The sequence below is a fragment of the Phaseolus vulgaris genome, chromosome 11 (genome assembly GCF_000499845.2).
Source record: "Phaseolus vulgaris cultivar G19833 chromosome 11, P. vulgaris v2.0, whole genome shotgun sequence".
NCBI lineage: Eukaryota > Viridiplantae > Streptophyta > Magnoliopsida > Fabales > Fabaceae > Phaseolus > Phaseolus vulgaris.
In genome coordinates, this window is record NC_023749.2 from 44,592,533 (window position 1) to 44,608,282 (window position 15,750).

Sequence of the window (15,750 nt, forward strand, 5' to 3'; positions counted from 1 at the left end):
CTCTTAATCACTGCTTTCAGAATGAAAAGATAGATGTCTTGTTCATTCATTTCATCCATTTCTAAAATAATAATTAAAAGTTTAAAAGCAATTACTAAAGATAATTTAATTTTGAAAATCTAATTCTAAATATTTAGTTTATCTCATCTTTGTGTCATTAATTATTATTGGTAAATCTACTGAGAAATGGATTCATGACAAGGTAATAAAGAGGGAAATCTTTGCATTAAAGCTAATTCAATTTTTAAGATCTAATTCTATATATTTGACGTTTATATTTATATGATTTTGGGGCATTAACTATTATCTTAGATGGACAATTTATCAAGATTGTATTTAATCATTATACATATACAAGGAAAATTCAATTTGTTTTACATTAAATAGATCATGTACTAATAACAATATATAAATAAGATATAATTATTGTATTTCATTCATACGGAAATTAGTTATTCTATGATTCAAAAATTTATTATCACACGTAATAATTTTATTATTAAATGATTAAGTATTTTAGAATATGGATGACAATTAAGTGAGCTATGTTATTTTTTTGGCAAGCTATAATATTTATCTAAAGAAATTCACCTACTTAGTAAGTGTTTTTTTTTTTAATAAATTGGTTTATGTAAAATGCATCTTTAGAAAATCAATTTATATATAAGGTGAGAATTGCATATTGCGTATTCTTAGTTTATGTGAAATTTATCACCTTTATTCCTAAGAATAAAGATCTTCAACATTGAATTAAATATTTATGATTAATCTAATAAAAACCCAATCATCATTAATATGCTGCAATCAATTTAATTACGATAAACTTTGGTTCTAATATATTCTTAGACATTATTAGGAATCATCTTGAGTTGGTTATGAGATAGGCACTTTATCATAGAATTGGATCAAGGTTCTATGAACAAGAACTCACCAAAACTAGTGCCAAAACACAAACTCATATGGAAGTTCCAATTATTGTCAAATTGAACAGATTAAAATGAGAGGAAAAGTAAATGAACCGATTGAAACTCTAGAGAAAGCAATTGAACCGAACAAAACATGAAAAGGAGCTACTGAACTGAATTAAAACAGTAAGAAATTGAAAAGAACCGAACAAAAGTGCAAGAAAAGGAAGATGAACCGAATAAAAGAAACTACACTTGTTTTAGAGTTCATATGGACATGGGAATGGAAGAACTAAATGGAGAAGAGAGGAAACTTATGTGGATGAAGAACTTGATTGATGAACACGCCACTTGAAGTGTGATTGCTCCAAGATAAGTGTGAATTGCCGCCACTTGAGGGAACCAAGGCTCTCAAGATGAGATTAGGAAGAGGAGAAATCAAATCTCACTCACTCAATCACCAAATTGGAAGAGTTTCTTTACTACAAATTCCAAATCTGAATTGTGAATGACCTAAGCCCTCCTTTTATAGGAGCAAGGGCTGGTCATGAAGCTTACAACATAAGCTAACCAAAAGACTCTTCATATGCTACTTACTAATAGCGCCTAAATGAAGCATGAAGAGTACTCTTCTAGAAAATTCTAAACTAATGCCTAAAGATGCTTTTACAAAAGAGGTACCTAAGGTTTCCCTCTAAGCACCTTTCCTAAAAACTATGTATTTAAACATTCTATATTATTTACAAATTTATAAAAGAAACTATAAAGAGAGATATTTAAATGAAGGCTATTCTTGAAAACTTGTAGACTTCTTTGGCTTTAGGCTTGATCCTCTCTTTATTTTATGTTTTCTTTTAATTTTGAAAAGACTAGAAGGAAGAACTTCAAATGTGTAGGTGAATGACCTCTCCCTTCATTAATAAAAGCCTCCTTTATTTGATTCTCATCATACTCCTCGAGTTGGAGAGAATTCGTCCACGAATTCTGAATCCCTGCATATAACAAAGTCAGTTTAGTTTTACAATTAAAAGTGGAAGAAAAATGTAAACATGACTTATCATTTGTAAACAATGGGACTTCAGAAAATGAGGTTCTATAAATCGACCAAGTTGGAAAAATTTGTTTGGGAATGATGATATCTTTTGGAAAAAGGCCTCTTAAATGGTGAAAACCATTAGGAGGTATGAAATCACCCCTAACACTTTTTAACCAAGATGGTGTTGAAATAGAAACCTTGGGTAAAGAAAAAGATAAGGAAGGAAAGCACCTTGGAGGTGAAAGGATAAGACTCATGTCAACTTGACTTTCTTTGTCTTTTTCATTTTTACGTGAGGGAGGTGGGTGAGGTAGGTCTTGTTTTACCTTGTTTTTCATTAAGGTTTTTTGTGGACAATGAAGAGCTATGTGCCCAAAACCTAAACATTTAAAACATTTTATATTGGAAGTTTTGATAGGTGACTTAGGAGTAGAAGAATTTGTAGTAGAAACATGTTTTGTAGACGTGGTTTTCAAAAGATATAATTTCATCTGGATGGCTATGCGAAGCACTTGCTTCAAAGAAGAGTACTCATTTAATTCTATAAATTCTCTAATATCTCTTCTTAAACCACGGACAAACCATTTTATCTTTGACTTTTCATTAGCATGCATATTCATTTTAGTCAAAGTGGTTTCAAAATCTTTAAAGTATTCATCTACCATCCTATGTCCTTGAGGAAGCCTTTGGAACTTCAACAAGTGTTCCTTCCTAGAATGAGGAACAAACCTCGCGCGCATATACTCTTTCAAAGTATTCCAAGAAACCACGGGAGGTTTCTTGCGATACATAATGTCCATTACAATTGTATGCCACCATTCTTTGGCATAATCACTAAATTCTAAGGTGGCTAGCTTATATTTGTGCTCATCAAGGATCTTATGGGTCTCAAATATTTGTTCACACTTAGCCTCCCAATCTAAATATACATTAGGATCACTAGAGCCATTGAAACAAGGAAGTTGGACCGAAGGTAGCCTAGCCTTTGCATTTTGGTAGTAGCCATCTTCACGTTTATCTTCATGAGCATGGGATGGTCTAAATCCATGAAAGTTGGGTTGAGGTCTCCTTCTTCTATGATCTTCTTCACGTCCATGATCATTGGAAGAGCCTCTTGATGAAGGTCTATGATGATGATGCTCTCCATGAATAGAATGAGAGGACCTAGCTTGCTTCATTTCAAGTCTTTGTAATCTTTCCTCCAACTTTCTTATAGCTTCATCATTGAGATTAATGGTTCGTTTTGCCTTTTTTAATTCATCAAGAGCAGCAGCTTTGCTAGAAGAATGCTGTTTGGAAGAACCACTGCTGTAATATGAAGCCATGTATAAAAGAAAACAGCAAACAACTAAACAACAAACAAAGTTAAGAAAACAAAGTTAGCAAAAAGTAATTTGGTAGCAAACTGCCGAAGTGAATTTGGCTTGACAAGAAGTCACTCTCAAAGAAATAATGTCCCTGCACCAATCTGATCTTGAGGTCTTGGAATCCTCAAATGAAAGATGTCAAAGCAAGGCACACCAATCTCAAAGCCAACCACAACAAAACCAATGAAGCAATAAAGACAAACAAGAAAAGGTATAAGCAATGAAAGACTATAACAAAAGGAAAACTAGATGTATGACAAACTCAAAGATTAATGAATAAAAGACAAGCAAGAAAATAAGGAACTCAATGAAGAAGTAGGCACACAAAAGAATACCTAAAGAAAAGCACTAGAGTAGATGAAGAAAACAAAAACAAGCTACTGGAAAATATTTTTTATGCAAACTGTGCTTGATGTTCACTGATTTAACTGGAATGATATAGAGCGAACTGGATTATGAAATTTAAACCACAGAAACTTCAAGATGTTAACTCAATAATGGCACTGGAATTACTTAAAAACAGTAAGCCAATTAATTGAGATAAAGTTTTCAAAATCGCTGCCAGATTACCGTATTTTTTTCGGCAGAATTGTACACTTTTTGTATTTTATTTATCATTTTTTGTGTACTTTGAATTTTTTAGTACTTCTTTTTTCTATGCTTTTATAACACTTTGAAGAACACAAATCCAGAATTTCAGAATTTTCCAATGAGTAAATCAATTGCAATAAGGAAAAACAGTAAGCACGTTTTCAGAAAACAGAGGAATCCTAACAGGAATGAAAAACAGAATTAAGAACTAGTAAAGACATAATGGAAAATGATGTATAGGAACTTGTATAGGTCTAAAATACAAGTATGAACTCAATTCTAAAATAGAAAATGCATAAAGGATCAAGATACAAATGCAGAAAACTGTATTACACCAAAGCAAGAAACAAAAAATGCAATAAAAGTACTACAAGAAGTGATGACATTCTTGGAAAAATATGACTATGACAAAACTTGTATGGATTCAAAAAGGAAAAAACACAAACACTTGGTAGGCACAATTAAGAAAACAGCAAGAATACTCAAATATAATCCTAAAAACAGAAAAGAAACAACAAAAAGATAGAGCTCTTGAATTAAAAGTGCAACACAACTCAAAATTAAACAAGAACAAACCTAAGGCTCTGATACCACATGATGTGATTCCACTAGCACAATTAGAATGATTCTTGACATTCTTAGGAATCATCTTGAGTTGGTTAAGAGATAGGCACTTTATCATAGAATTGGATCAAGGTTCTATGAACAAGAACTCACCAAAACTAGTGCCAAAACACAAACTCATATGGAAGTTCCAATTATTGTCAAATTGAACCGATTAAAATGAGAGGAAAAGTAAATGAACCGATTGAAACTCTAAAGAAAGCAATTGAACCGAACAAAACATGAAAATGAGCTACTGAACTGAATTAAAACAGTAAGAAATTGAAAAGAACCGAACAAAAGTGCAAGAAAAGGAAGTGTAGGTGTAGGGTTATAACAATCAAACACATTCTGGGAATCAAGTTATCTTATATTAAACTAAGTTATCCTATATAACAAGTCACATACACTACTAGAAGTTATTTTTATGATTTAATAACTGAAATAGTGACTAAATTTTTAGTCACATCAAATCGGTCACATCAAATCGATCGCAGAAAATCAGTCACCAAATCGATGATTATATTAACTTTTTAGTCTCCCAAAATTTTCCTCCAAATTAATTTGAAAAACTATTAAATCTATTTATTTTTTATATAAATTTGAATAATACAAAAATATTTAATTGGTATTATCTATTGCGAGATTAATAATTGATTTAATAAAAAATAAATTTAATTAAAGTTCGTTATTGTAAGACCCGAGAGCAGCAACACCTTCCAGTACACCTTCATTTTCTTCTTTTTTTTCTCACCGCACATTTTTTCTCTATATTCCTCTATGTACCTTCTTTCTTCAATTTCTCTCCTATAACTCATATATTTCCAAATCTAATCACACGCTACAGTAGCTGAGGAGTCAAGCTACATTTCTACCCGATCAGTTTTTCAAACAGAGTTAGTTCACTTTTACTCTAAAGATTCTTTATTCTCTGTTTTTTCTTAGGATTTAGCCATCCGTCTTGATGGGGAGAGTTGAGAAAAATGTTCCCATGAACTTGTTTTATCATATGCTGATTTTTGGTGATGTTTTGATAACTTGCTTTAGGTCCCTAGCTTTTAGAGTGGTTCCCCTACTTGTAAATGATTTTTCTCGGGATAAGAAATTACAGGTAAGAGAAGTTATCTATATTTTTTAATAGAATTTTAGATAGTTGATTTATATAATAAGTTAATCTATTAATTGTATGCATGTTAGGTTATAAAGTTAGTTAAACTGAATTTGATTATGAGTTTATATGAGTATGAATTTGATATATATATATATATATATAATTGATTTGAGAAATCTTAGATGATGTATGTATGAGTGATTGATATACATTGTGTATGAATTATATGTGTTGTGTGTGATTGATGAAAGATTGCATGAACTTGATGTCATACATTCAGGGTAATGTATGAGATAAATTGTTTTGGTACATTAAGTATGAAAAGCCTACGAATAGAGATCCTCTGGCTTCACTGATGATCTAAGTCACATAGACTAAGGTATCAGTTGGTGAGAAGTTGAAGAGGGAGTTCATACATATCGTGATCGCTTGTAATCACACGGTATGGATGTTTGGATTTACCCTGATCCGATTGGAGTGGATTAGATGTTAGTCTCTAGTAGAGGTTACTTAATGAGTCTTCTAAAAGAGAATAAATCCATATGTTATCACTGATTGAAATGAAATTGAAAGGGTATTTGGGATTGAAAGGAAATCAAGGTACCGTGAGACAAATGGATTTATGTGGCCGCAATTTGATTAATGAGTCTTTCAAAAGACGATAAAGCTAGTAAAGGCATGACTCAAACATATGGGATAGATTGCGAGGAAGCCTTTGCCCCGGTAGCCAAGATGAAGTCTGTTTGTCTCCTACTCTCTATTATTGTGAATCTTTCGTATGCAATCACTATGATTGGCCTAAAATCAAAGGTACTGAGGGTTTAAAGGAAATCAAGGTAATGTGAGGCAAATGAATCTATGTCAAGTAAGTATGATTGAAATGAAATCAAAGTACTATGGATTGAAATGAGATCAGATTATTGTGATTGATATTTGGATTTTGTATGACTGTGTTTGAGTAAAAAGGAAACTAAATTAATTATGAATTACTAATCAAATTAGTTATTTTACTAATATTTTTGGTCGTATGGTCGTAATTGCGGTGGTATTGGCAATGTTTGGATGTGTTAGCGTTTTGCGGGGTTTGCGATTGTCTCAGGGTCGGGATTAGCTCGGCTTGGAGGGTTTCATCCAGAACTCTTCCCATTGGGAATGTGACGGGTGTATAGTGTTGGAATCGTGACCCGCGATTTTCCCTAGGTCGGTCGGATTACCCCGGTCCGGGCCGATTGCTTCTATCTTTTTCCTTCTCTTTTCCTTTTTTGTCGGCTTTAGCCTGGTGTGTCCTGTGATAATTAACATGCTCTTCTATCTGCATGAATTTCGTGGCTCTAGTTCTTAGTTCGTCCATGTTCCTTGTTGGCCGTTTGATCAAACTTTCTGTGAAACGACCGCGGCGGATGGCGCCAACTAAGTGATGCATGGCTATCTCGGGCATTAAGTTCCTAATGTTAATGCATACTTTGCTGAACCAGTCCATAAATGCTCGTAAGGACTCACCTTTTTCCTGTTTCACATTGAGGAGAGACAGGGAGGACATATGATGTGGTCGGCTGGTCGTGTACAACGTCATGAATTTTGCGGTTAGATCTTTAAAATTTCCCACGGAGTTGGCTGGGAGCTTGGTAAACCAACCGAGTGGTCCCTCTTGAAGGGAAGTGGGAAAAACCTTACACCACAATGTCTTGTCGGTTGTGTACAAGGTCATATGCGTCTTGAAGACGTTGAGATGCTCGTCCGGATCGGTGGAACCATCGTAGGGCTTAATGGTTAACCTTTTCCACATCGGTGGGAGTGGAGTGTCAATTATCTCATTCGTGAATTATCTCATCGTTAAGGATGTGTTATGGTGGGATTCAAAAAATGTACCTTTCTCCTTTCTCCATCTGTTACCCCTTGGAGATATTGCATCCCTGCTTATTCAATGCTAATGATCACCATTAATGATATCCATTATTCATTTAACGCTCATGAAGACTATTAATGATGTCTATTATTTATTCAATGCTAATGGTAACCGCCGCCACCACCCGTTACTTATGATGCCCTTTATGTTGTTACCTGTTCCAGACTATCGGTGCCAGACTCATCAAGTACTGACTGGTACACCATTTATATAAGATGAGAATTGTACACTTATTCCTAGTTGATACGGAATCTCCAACATCACCTTCATGATGAAGATTTTCAACATTGAATTAAATATTTATGGATGATCTAACAAGAACCCAATAATGACTAATACATCTGTTCCAATCAACTTAACTATGATAAGTTTTTGTTCTAATATATTATTAGCAAGTAGGGTTATGTCTAATTTAATCTAACAAATCTACAAACGAATTTTATTATATATGCATATGTCCATAAGTACTTGATATATTTTTAAAAAATTCAAAAAAACAATATTTTTAAGAAATATTTAAAATATAAACTCAAATAAAAATGTAGTCTTAAACCATAATTCAAATAAAATTAAATATTTAAATATTAATATAAATAATTTATCTTTTTAAAAAACGAACTTAAATAAGTTGTACCATAAAACAATAGTTTTTAAAAAAAAAACTCTTTATAAACAGATTTAATTTAAATAAATTAATTTCTTTATAAAAACTTGTATTTGATAATTAAAAACTAAAATGTAATATAATATTGAATCATAAATGATTTTTTAATTATTAATATTTTTTCATTGATAATTTATTTTTATTAATTATTTAAAAAAAATATGTAAATAACGAATATCCATGAGTTTGATACTAGTATCTAACTTTTTAGAAAGTTATTCCTAAAATAAATGTTCGAGGATAAATATACACAAAGAGACCATAAAAAAGATATCAAAGTAATAAATAGTAAAATTAACAATACCATTATATAATATACATTTTATAGAAAGTTATTAAAGGTAAATAATTACATGAAATAACTATATATTAAGTGTGTTACATAATATAATATGAAATAAGTTAAAAATAATATAAATGTTGTAAACATTTATGTTCAAAAAAAGGAATCCAGATTGTAGATTTTGATAATATATCTTCAAACTAAGTTGTATTGGTCATCGTTAGCCATTAATCAATCTATTAATCACACTATTGGTCATACTTATAAAGGTGGTAATTTAGTTATATGATAAGTTTAAGAGTACGAAAATCATTACTACTAAACATAATTTAATTTTGAAAATCTAATTATAAATATTCAGTTTATCTGATCTTTATGTCATAAATTATTATTTTTAAATATAGTGTAAATTCGATTACTTATTATTATCTATCAAAATGGTAATGAGAAGGCAAGAGTTTAGTTTTTAAAATATAATTATAAATATTTGAATATTAATTTTGGTGCTATTAAAAAGTCAACTTTATGACTAAACTTATATATTATATATAAAAAATCTGCTTATATATTATAAAAAAAAAAATTATCTCTAATCGATGTGTCTTCACCCCTTACTTCACTATTTCTATTTAGTATGTAAAATTGTTCTCCTAGTCAAAGACCAAGAAGGAAATATGTGAAAAGCCTTTTCAACATGTTAAATTTCCAATTGATTGCGACATGTATTGATTTAAAGTTGGTGATTGATCATAGAACATACAAGTCAAAACAATATGTGAAACTGAGAAACGTGATTCAACATATAATCTTGTTGGTTTTATAAAATTGGAAATGTTATTTATGAATCGGTCAAAACCCATGGTTAACTTGACTTTGAGGCTCTACAACTGAATGGAAAGTTCACAAGTTGTTGAACAATTCAACATTACAATGAGTTTTACTAGGAACTTTGTTGGCATTATTTGGATTTCTAAGGTACAAAGTTAAAAAAACATTAAATTTATGGAGTTTAGGCTGACTTTGGAATATCATCAAGTAATCAAGTCCTTAGTGGATTGCTTAAAAGTCCAAGATGGATAAAAAAGTTTCTTTTTCTTACCATTTTGATCACATCATTTGTCACATCTATTAATTTTCTTCTCTTCCTAACACACAAAAACTAGAGTATACATTGATGACTTTCCAAAATAAAGTGAGCATAATGCTTATTTGTGCAGTAACATCACAATGTTATATGTTTGGTTGTTCTTATTCTCATCCATGTCTACAACTTCCTCTTCATTAGAGAGTTTAGCAGTGAATCAAACCATCCAAGATGGAAAGAATGAGACTTTGGTTTCAGCAGGTGGAATTACTGAACTGGGTTTCTTCAGTCCAGGAAATTCAGCCAGAAGATATTTGGGTATATGGTACATAAACGTATCCCCTTTCACTGTGATTTGGGTGGCTAACCGAAATACACCTCTTGAGAATAACTCAGGAGTTCTCAAACTCAACCAAAAAGGGATTCTTGTGCTTCTCAATGGCACAAACAACATCATTTGGTCATCACCCAACAGATCAAGTAACACAGTGAATGATCCAATAGCTCGTCTTTTGGATTCAGGAAATTTTTTAATGAGAAATGGAGGGGAAACAAACGAGGAGAGCGCCTTGTGGCAGAGTTTTGATTATCCGGGTGATACACACATGCCAGAAATGAAAATTGGATGGAACCTAGAGACTGGTGTGGAAAGATATATAGCATCTTGGAAAAGTGATGAGGATCCTGCAGAGGGAGAATATGTTGTAAAAGTGGATCGTAGAGGGTATCCTCAAATAATGAAGTTCAAGGGAGCTGAAATAAAATCGAGAGTAGGGTCATGGAATGGTTTTTCTCTTGTTGGAAATCCTATTCCAGCTCGTGGTACGTCAGCAAGATTTGTGTTCAATGAAAAAGAGCTGTATTTTTGGTACACTCTTATTGATGGATTGGAGTTCTTTGTGTTTACACTGACCCCTTCAGGCACAGGACAAAGTTGGTTTTGGACAACTGAAACAAGGACACGACAAGTGATCTCAAGTGGGGAGCAAGATCAATGCGAGAATTATGCCTTTTGTGGTGCAAATTCTGTATGCATTTATGATGGAAACTATCCAGTTTGTGAATGCCTCAGAGGGTATGTTCCCAAGACACTTGATCAGTGGAACATATCAATTTGGCAGAATGGCTGTGTGCCAAGGGATAAATCTAACTGTACGAACAGATACACAGATGGCTTCTTGAAATACACTCACATGAAGTTGCCAGACACTTCTTCATCATGGTTTGATGCAACCATGAACCTTGATGAATGTATGAAGTTGTGCATTGAAAACTGTTCTTGTACAGCATGTGCAAATTTAGATGTTCGTGATGAAGGAAGTGGTTGTCTGCTTTGGTTTAATAATCTGGTTGACATGAGGAATTTCTCTCAATGGGGACAAGACTTTTACATCAGAGTCCCTGCTTCCGAATTAGGTACTTCCTCAATGTTTTATTGATTTTGATTTCTTTTCCTGTTCAATTCTAAAAACTGTTGTGCTTAAAGTTAGTGACTTATTGTGTTGTTTCTTTTAGATCATGATGGCAATGGAAACATCACAATAAAGATAGTCGCAATTACAGTTGGTGTGATTATTTTCGGATTAGTCACATGTGCATGCATATTTGGGAGAAAAAATCCAGGTAAGAACTCATATAATTTACCATCAAAGATAAAGTATTAGGAATAAGAAAAGAAGGAAACAAAAGTGTATGCATACTACTTGTTAGTGTTTAACTAATGTTATTTTCTAACCATGCAGGGATAGCTAGAAAAATTTATAGCAGACATTACAAAATTAAACAGAAAATAGAAGACTTTGAATTTCAAACTTTCGATTTTCTGGTAATTGCTAATGCTACTGAAAACTTTTCAACCAAGAACAAGCTTGGTGAAGGTGGCTTTGGACCAGTATACAAGGTGATGAATAAAAAGAATATCCAAAAATTCTATTTTTCTCAAGAACTTTCTAACTTTAGCAGATGATTTTTATCAGGGCATACTGACAGATGGACAAGAGTTAGCAGTGAAAAGACTCTCAGAGAATTCCGGACAAGGGTTAGAAGAGTTCAAAAATGAAGTGGCGTTGATTGCAAAACTTCAGCATCGTAACCTTGTAAAGCTCCTGGGTTGTTGCATTGAAGGAGAAGAAAAAATGTTAATTTATGAATACATGGCAAACAAAAGCTTGGACTTCTTTGTTTTTGGTTGGAGTCCTCACAATTTTATCCAAACATCTATGGAAATCTTCTTATTTCTTATTTGTGGTTTAAAAGTTTTCGAGGAGTAGAACTCCTATGCTAAATATGTGCAATATTTTACTAGATGAAGCCAAAAGGAAGTTGCTAGATTGGCCCATGCGATTCAAGATTATCACTGGCATTGCTCGAGGACTTTTGTATCTCCATCAAGATTCTAGACTAAGGATTATTCACAGAGATCTAAAAACTAGCAATATTTTGTTAGACACAAATTTGGATCCCAAAATAGCAGACTTTGGCTTGGCTCGATCATTTTTGGGAGATCAAGTTGAGGGAAAGACACATAGGGTGGCTGGAACATAGTGAGCTATTCTCTATCTGATTGTGATTGTTTGATTTGGAGTTTCAATAATTTACTGTGAAAATTTTACTTTCAGTGGTTACATGCCTCCTGAGTATGCTGCACGTGGACATTTTTCAGTGAAATCAGATGTTTTTAGTTATGGTGTGATAGTACTAGAGATAGTAAGTGGGAAGAAAAACAGGGAATTTTTAGACCCAGAAAACAACAATAATCTTCTTGGTCATGTAAGCATTCTGATACAACTATGGTGATAATTAGTACAAAATTTAATCATCTGCATCACACTAATTTAACTCTCACCATCTTAGGCATGGAGATTATGGACTGAAGAACGGGGACTTGAACTGCTAGATGAATTGATAGGACAACAATGCCTACCATCTGAAGTCACAAGATGCATACAGGTAGGCCTGTTGTGTGTGCAGCAAAGATCAAAAGATAGGCCAGACATGTCATCAGTGGTTCTGATGTTGAATGGTGAAAAATTATTACCAAAGCCAAAGGTTCCTGGCTTTTACATTGAATCAGATGTTACAAAAGAAACAAATTCTTCGACCGAAGATCACACACTATTCTCAGTTAATGAACTTTCCATCACAATGATAGATGCAAGGTAGGAAATGGAAGCAAGAAAATGCTATGGCTTCACCTTCAAATGTGGAATATATCAACTATGAAGACACCAATTGTTGATTGCATTTTGCAATAGAGTTTAGATACCTTTCAACTTTGTTCCAAACATAACATGAAAGCAAAAAGTACAAAGCTTTAAGTTGAGCCATTGAAACTTGTGTCTTTGTAGATGAGAACCAAATGTATTGATCCTCGTATCAATTGTGTTTTTACAAGGTCGAATATCTTCTAAAGAGACTCTTCAAGCTTTCAAATTATATTCCAATTATAAGTTTAGGGTCAAATTCATTACATTTTTTCTTGTAATTCTTCTATTTATAGTTTTACCTTAGATTCTTTTCTGTTAATTTCCTTGAAATTAATTTGGTGTGTTGAGAGGGTGACTAGGTATAATATTCTGAATTTTGATCCACGAATTTGGTGTGTTGAGGTGTGTCATCAATTGTTGTTGTTCCGTTTCAAACTGTTACTTACATTTACAAATATAAATGTCTATTTACAAAACTTTTAGGCAAAATATGTAATAAAATTGTTAATTTGACATACGCTTATGTGTTTGAGATGTAATTATTATTAGTGAAGTCAGATATTTTAATATAATGATATAAACTTTAATTTCAAAGAAGAGTAAGTAATTAAAATTATTTAAGCTTCAGTAATCTAAATATTTAAGATGGGGTGTTTTGCGCAAAGAGTAACATTTTTTCACTTAATCAATTGCTTTTTTTTAATATTTGTGAAGGCAAATTAAATTAAAATTTTCTCTTAGAAAAGTGCTTCTAATTGAATTTATCCTTAATTTCTTGGTAGTTATGTTTAGTTAGGCCTTTTATTAAGAATGTTAACGATTGAATCCTTAACGGAATCAAACCTTTTACAATTCAACCTAAGTTTTTAAGAAAGATTTTCAATTACTGATTTTTCTTTTAGTTTATTTTATAAATAAAGTGGGTCTAAATAGTATCTAAGATTGACAATAATAATTGTTGTTGGTGTTGATCGCTCTTTTCATGATCACTATCTCGCGTTCGGTCGTTCCTCTTTCGTGCTTCAGTTATTCAGTTCTTTCACTTTTTCAGGCTTCAACCCTTCAACTCCTTAACACTCGATCGAGAGTAAACTTGCAGAAGGTTCTCCAACGATCAGTGAGTACTCTATATTGAGAGTGTGTGATGTAAAACTGATAAAGGTGTACCTTACTCCTTTGTAGAAAGCTTATTTATAGTATTTGATAATGAGTTATTTGATTTATGGGTCATATTTGATGCATATCTTGTATATATCAGTGTTAGTTGATTTTCGAGGTGTTACGAGATTTATAGGGAGGTTACCCTGATTTATAAAATGTTTCCTTACTTGTCATTTATTATCAATTTGTTCTTTAATGTGGTTTATCACCCGATCGGTCGGTCAATGATGTTAAGTGACGTGGTTCATTCGACCTTGACCGATACACTCACTAATTATCTAAATGAAAATATGAATAAAAAAAGAAAAAATATATAATCAAACAAAATCAATTAAACTAAATAAGCAAAGATGAACTAAATAAGCTTTGTTCCTACGATTGTCGCCGTTGTTCACTACCCCGTCGTCCACAAATATGAAAATGAAATTAAAGACTTTTTTTGTTAATGTTGTTCAGGAATGAAAACGAAATTAAAGTTTGAGTTTAATAATTGATTGAATATGGCTGAAAATTTTGGAGAATTAAATAATAAAAGTTTATGTAATTAATAAAAGGATATGGAATTAATAAAAAAAAATGCGAACGACGGACAATCGTAAGAATAGAGCAGAGCGTTGACGGCGACGGTGGAACGCTAACGGCGATAATAGAGTGCAGTGCCGATGGTGGAACGCTAACTGCAACGGTGGTGGAGGGTGGAGTACAACGGTGGCAAATTGAAAGAGAGGGAAAACCAATTTAGTTTTTCTGGATTTGGGGAAAACTGTGAGTGGAGCACACCGTGGGATACATAGTGAAAATTTTGTTAAATAGGTAGACTATGCGTCGATGCATAGTTTATATAAAACTTAATTAATCAAAAACTAAATTAAAATTTTAAAAATTTAATTCATTTTATTTTAAAAAATATTTTAAATTTATACAACAAATAAATGAATTTAATGTATAAAAAGAAATGCATTTAATTTATAGAAAATAAAATTAATTAATTTTAAAATATATTTAATTTATACAACAAAAAATTCCTTTAATTTATAAAAAAAAAAAATTTAATTTATATAACAAAAGTAAATACATAATTAAATTGATATCACGAATATAATAAATCCTATTATTGAAATTGATTATGAAATTCTCTTTTAGTCTTTATAATCGAGTTCTTAGTTCAACTTTTATCTTATTAATTGCAATAAAAAACACAAGTACATATGCTTCCACCCCAAAATGTCAATGGGTTAGGGTTATGAACTTATAATCCAAAATCTAATGATCAACTTTATTTCATGATTCTAAATCATTTTATACCAAACTCAATCAAAATGGAGGTATATATATTATATTTATTAAGAACTAAGTCTACTAAAATTACCATGTCAAAGACCTATTATTCATGCAATGAGAATTGTTTTACATAGTACAACATTTATGTTCTTTAATACGAGGTCAATGGCATACAATAAAATAACCTAACTCTATGAATCTGTTATTTAGTGCATTAGGAAAGTCTATTAACACACATATATGAAATATTTCACATGAGTCATCTCATGACTCAAAACTTACTATATTATTATGTGTTTCAGTTGGAAAACATAAATTTCTTTTGGAGATCATATTCAATAACAATAACAATTACATTTATAGAATTAAGAATTAAGAATAAGTTACTTACTCACACACTTAGTCTTAATATATATGTTTCTATCATTAATATTCTCGATAAATCTTTAAAATGATCTTATGTTTTATTTATAACAAATAACATCTTTTAAATCACAATGTATATCAAAGTAAAATCACCCGTTCGTTAACCATTACACAAATATGATATTC

The 15,750-nt window shown here is 31.8% G+C and overlaps 2 protein-coding genes across 2 annotated transcripts; one reads left to right on the forward strand and one right to left on the reverse strand.

Moving 5' to 3' along the window:
- Window positions 1–6,823: 6,823 nt before the first annotated feature.
- On the reverse strand, window positions 6,824–7,399 carry LOC137808390 (uncharacterized). The gene has a single exon (XM_068609470.1). It carries the CDS (start codon window positions 7,397–7,399, stop codon window positions 6,824–6,826), a length of 576 nt encoding a protein of 191 aa, XP_068465571.1.
- A 2,294-nt stretch (window positions 7,400–9,693) lies between these two features.
- Window positions 9,694–12,834, forward strand: LOC137833411 (G-type lectin S-receptor-like serine/threonine-protein kinase At4g27290). The gene is made up of 7 exons (XM_068641764.1): window positions 9,694–10,966; window positions 11,066–11,173; window positions 11,293–11,450; window positions 11,527–11,737; window positions 11,856–12,093; window positions 12,169–12,319; window positions 12,404–12,834. Exons 1-7 carry the CDS (start codon window positions 9,694–9,696, stop codon window positions 12,710–12,712), a joined length of 2,448 nt encoding a protein of 815 aa, XP_068497865.1. The 3' UTR covers window positions 12,713–12,834.
- Window positions 12,835–15,750: the final 2,916 nt, after the last annotated feature.

Excerpts from the sequence above, each read along its gene's own strand:
- LOC137833411 (XM_068641764.1), top strand. The coding sequence starts at position 9,694 with ATGTTATATGTTTGGTTGTTCTTATTCTCATCCATGTCTACAACTTCC. Across the intron at positions 11,451-11,526 it reads GCTTTGGACCAGTATACAAG|GGCATACTGACAGATGGACA; the intron begins GTGATGAATAAA and ends GATTTTTATCAG. Across the intron at positions 12,320-12,403 it reads ACAATAATCTTCTTGGTCAT|GCATGGAGATTATGGACTGA; the intron begins GTAAGCATTCTG and ends TCACCATCTTAG.
- LOC137808390 (XM_068609470.1), bottom strand. The coding sequence starts at position 7,399 with ATGTGGAAAAGGTTAACCATTAAGCCCTACGATGGTTCCACCGATCCG.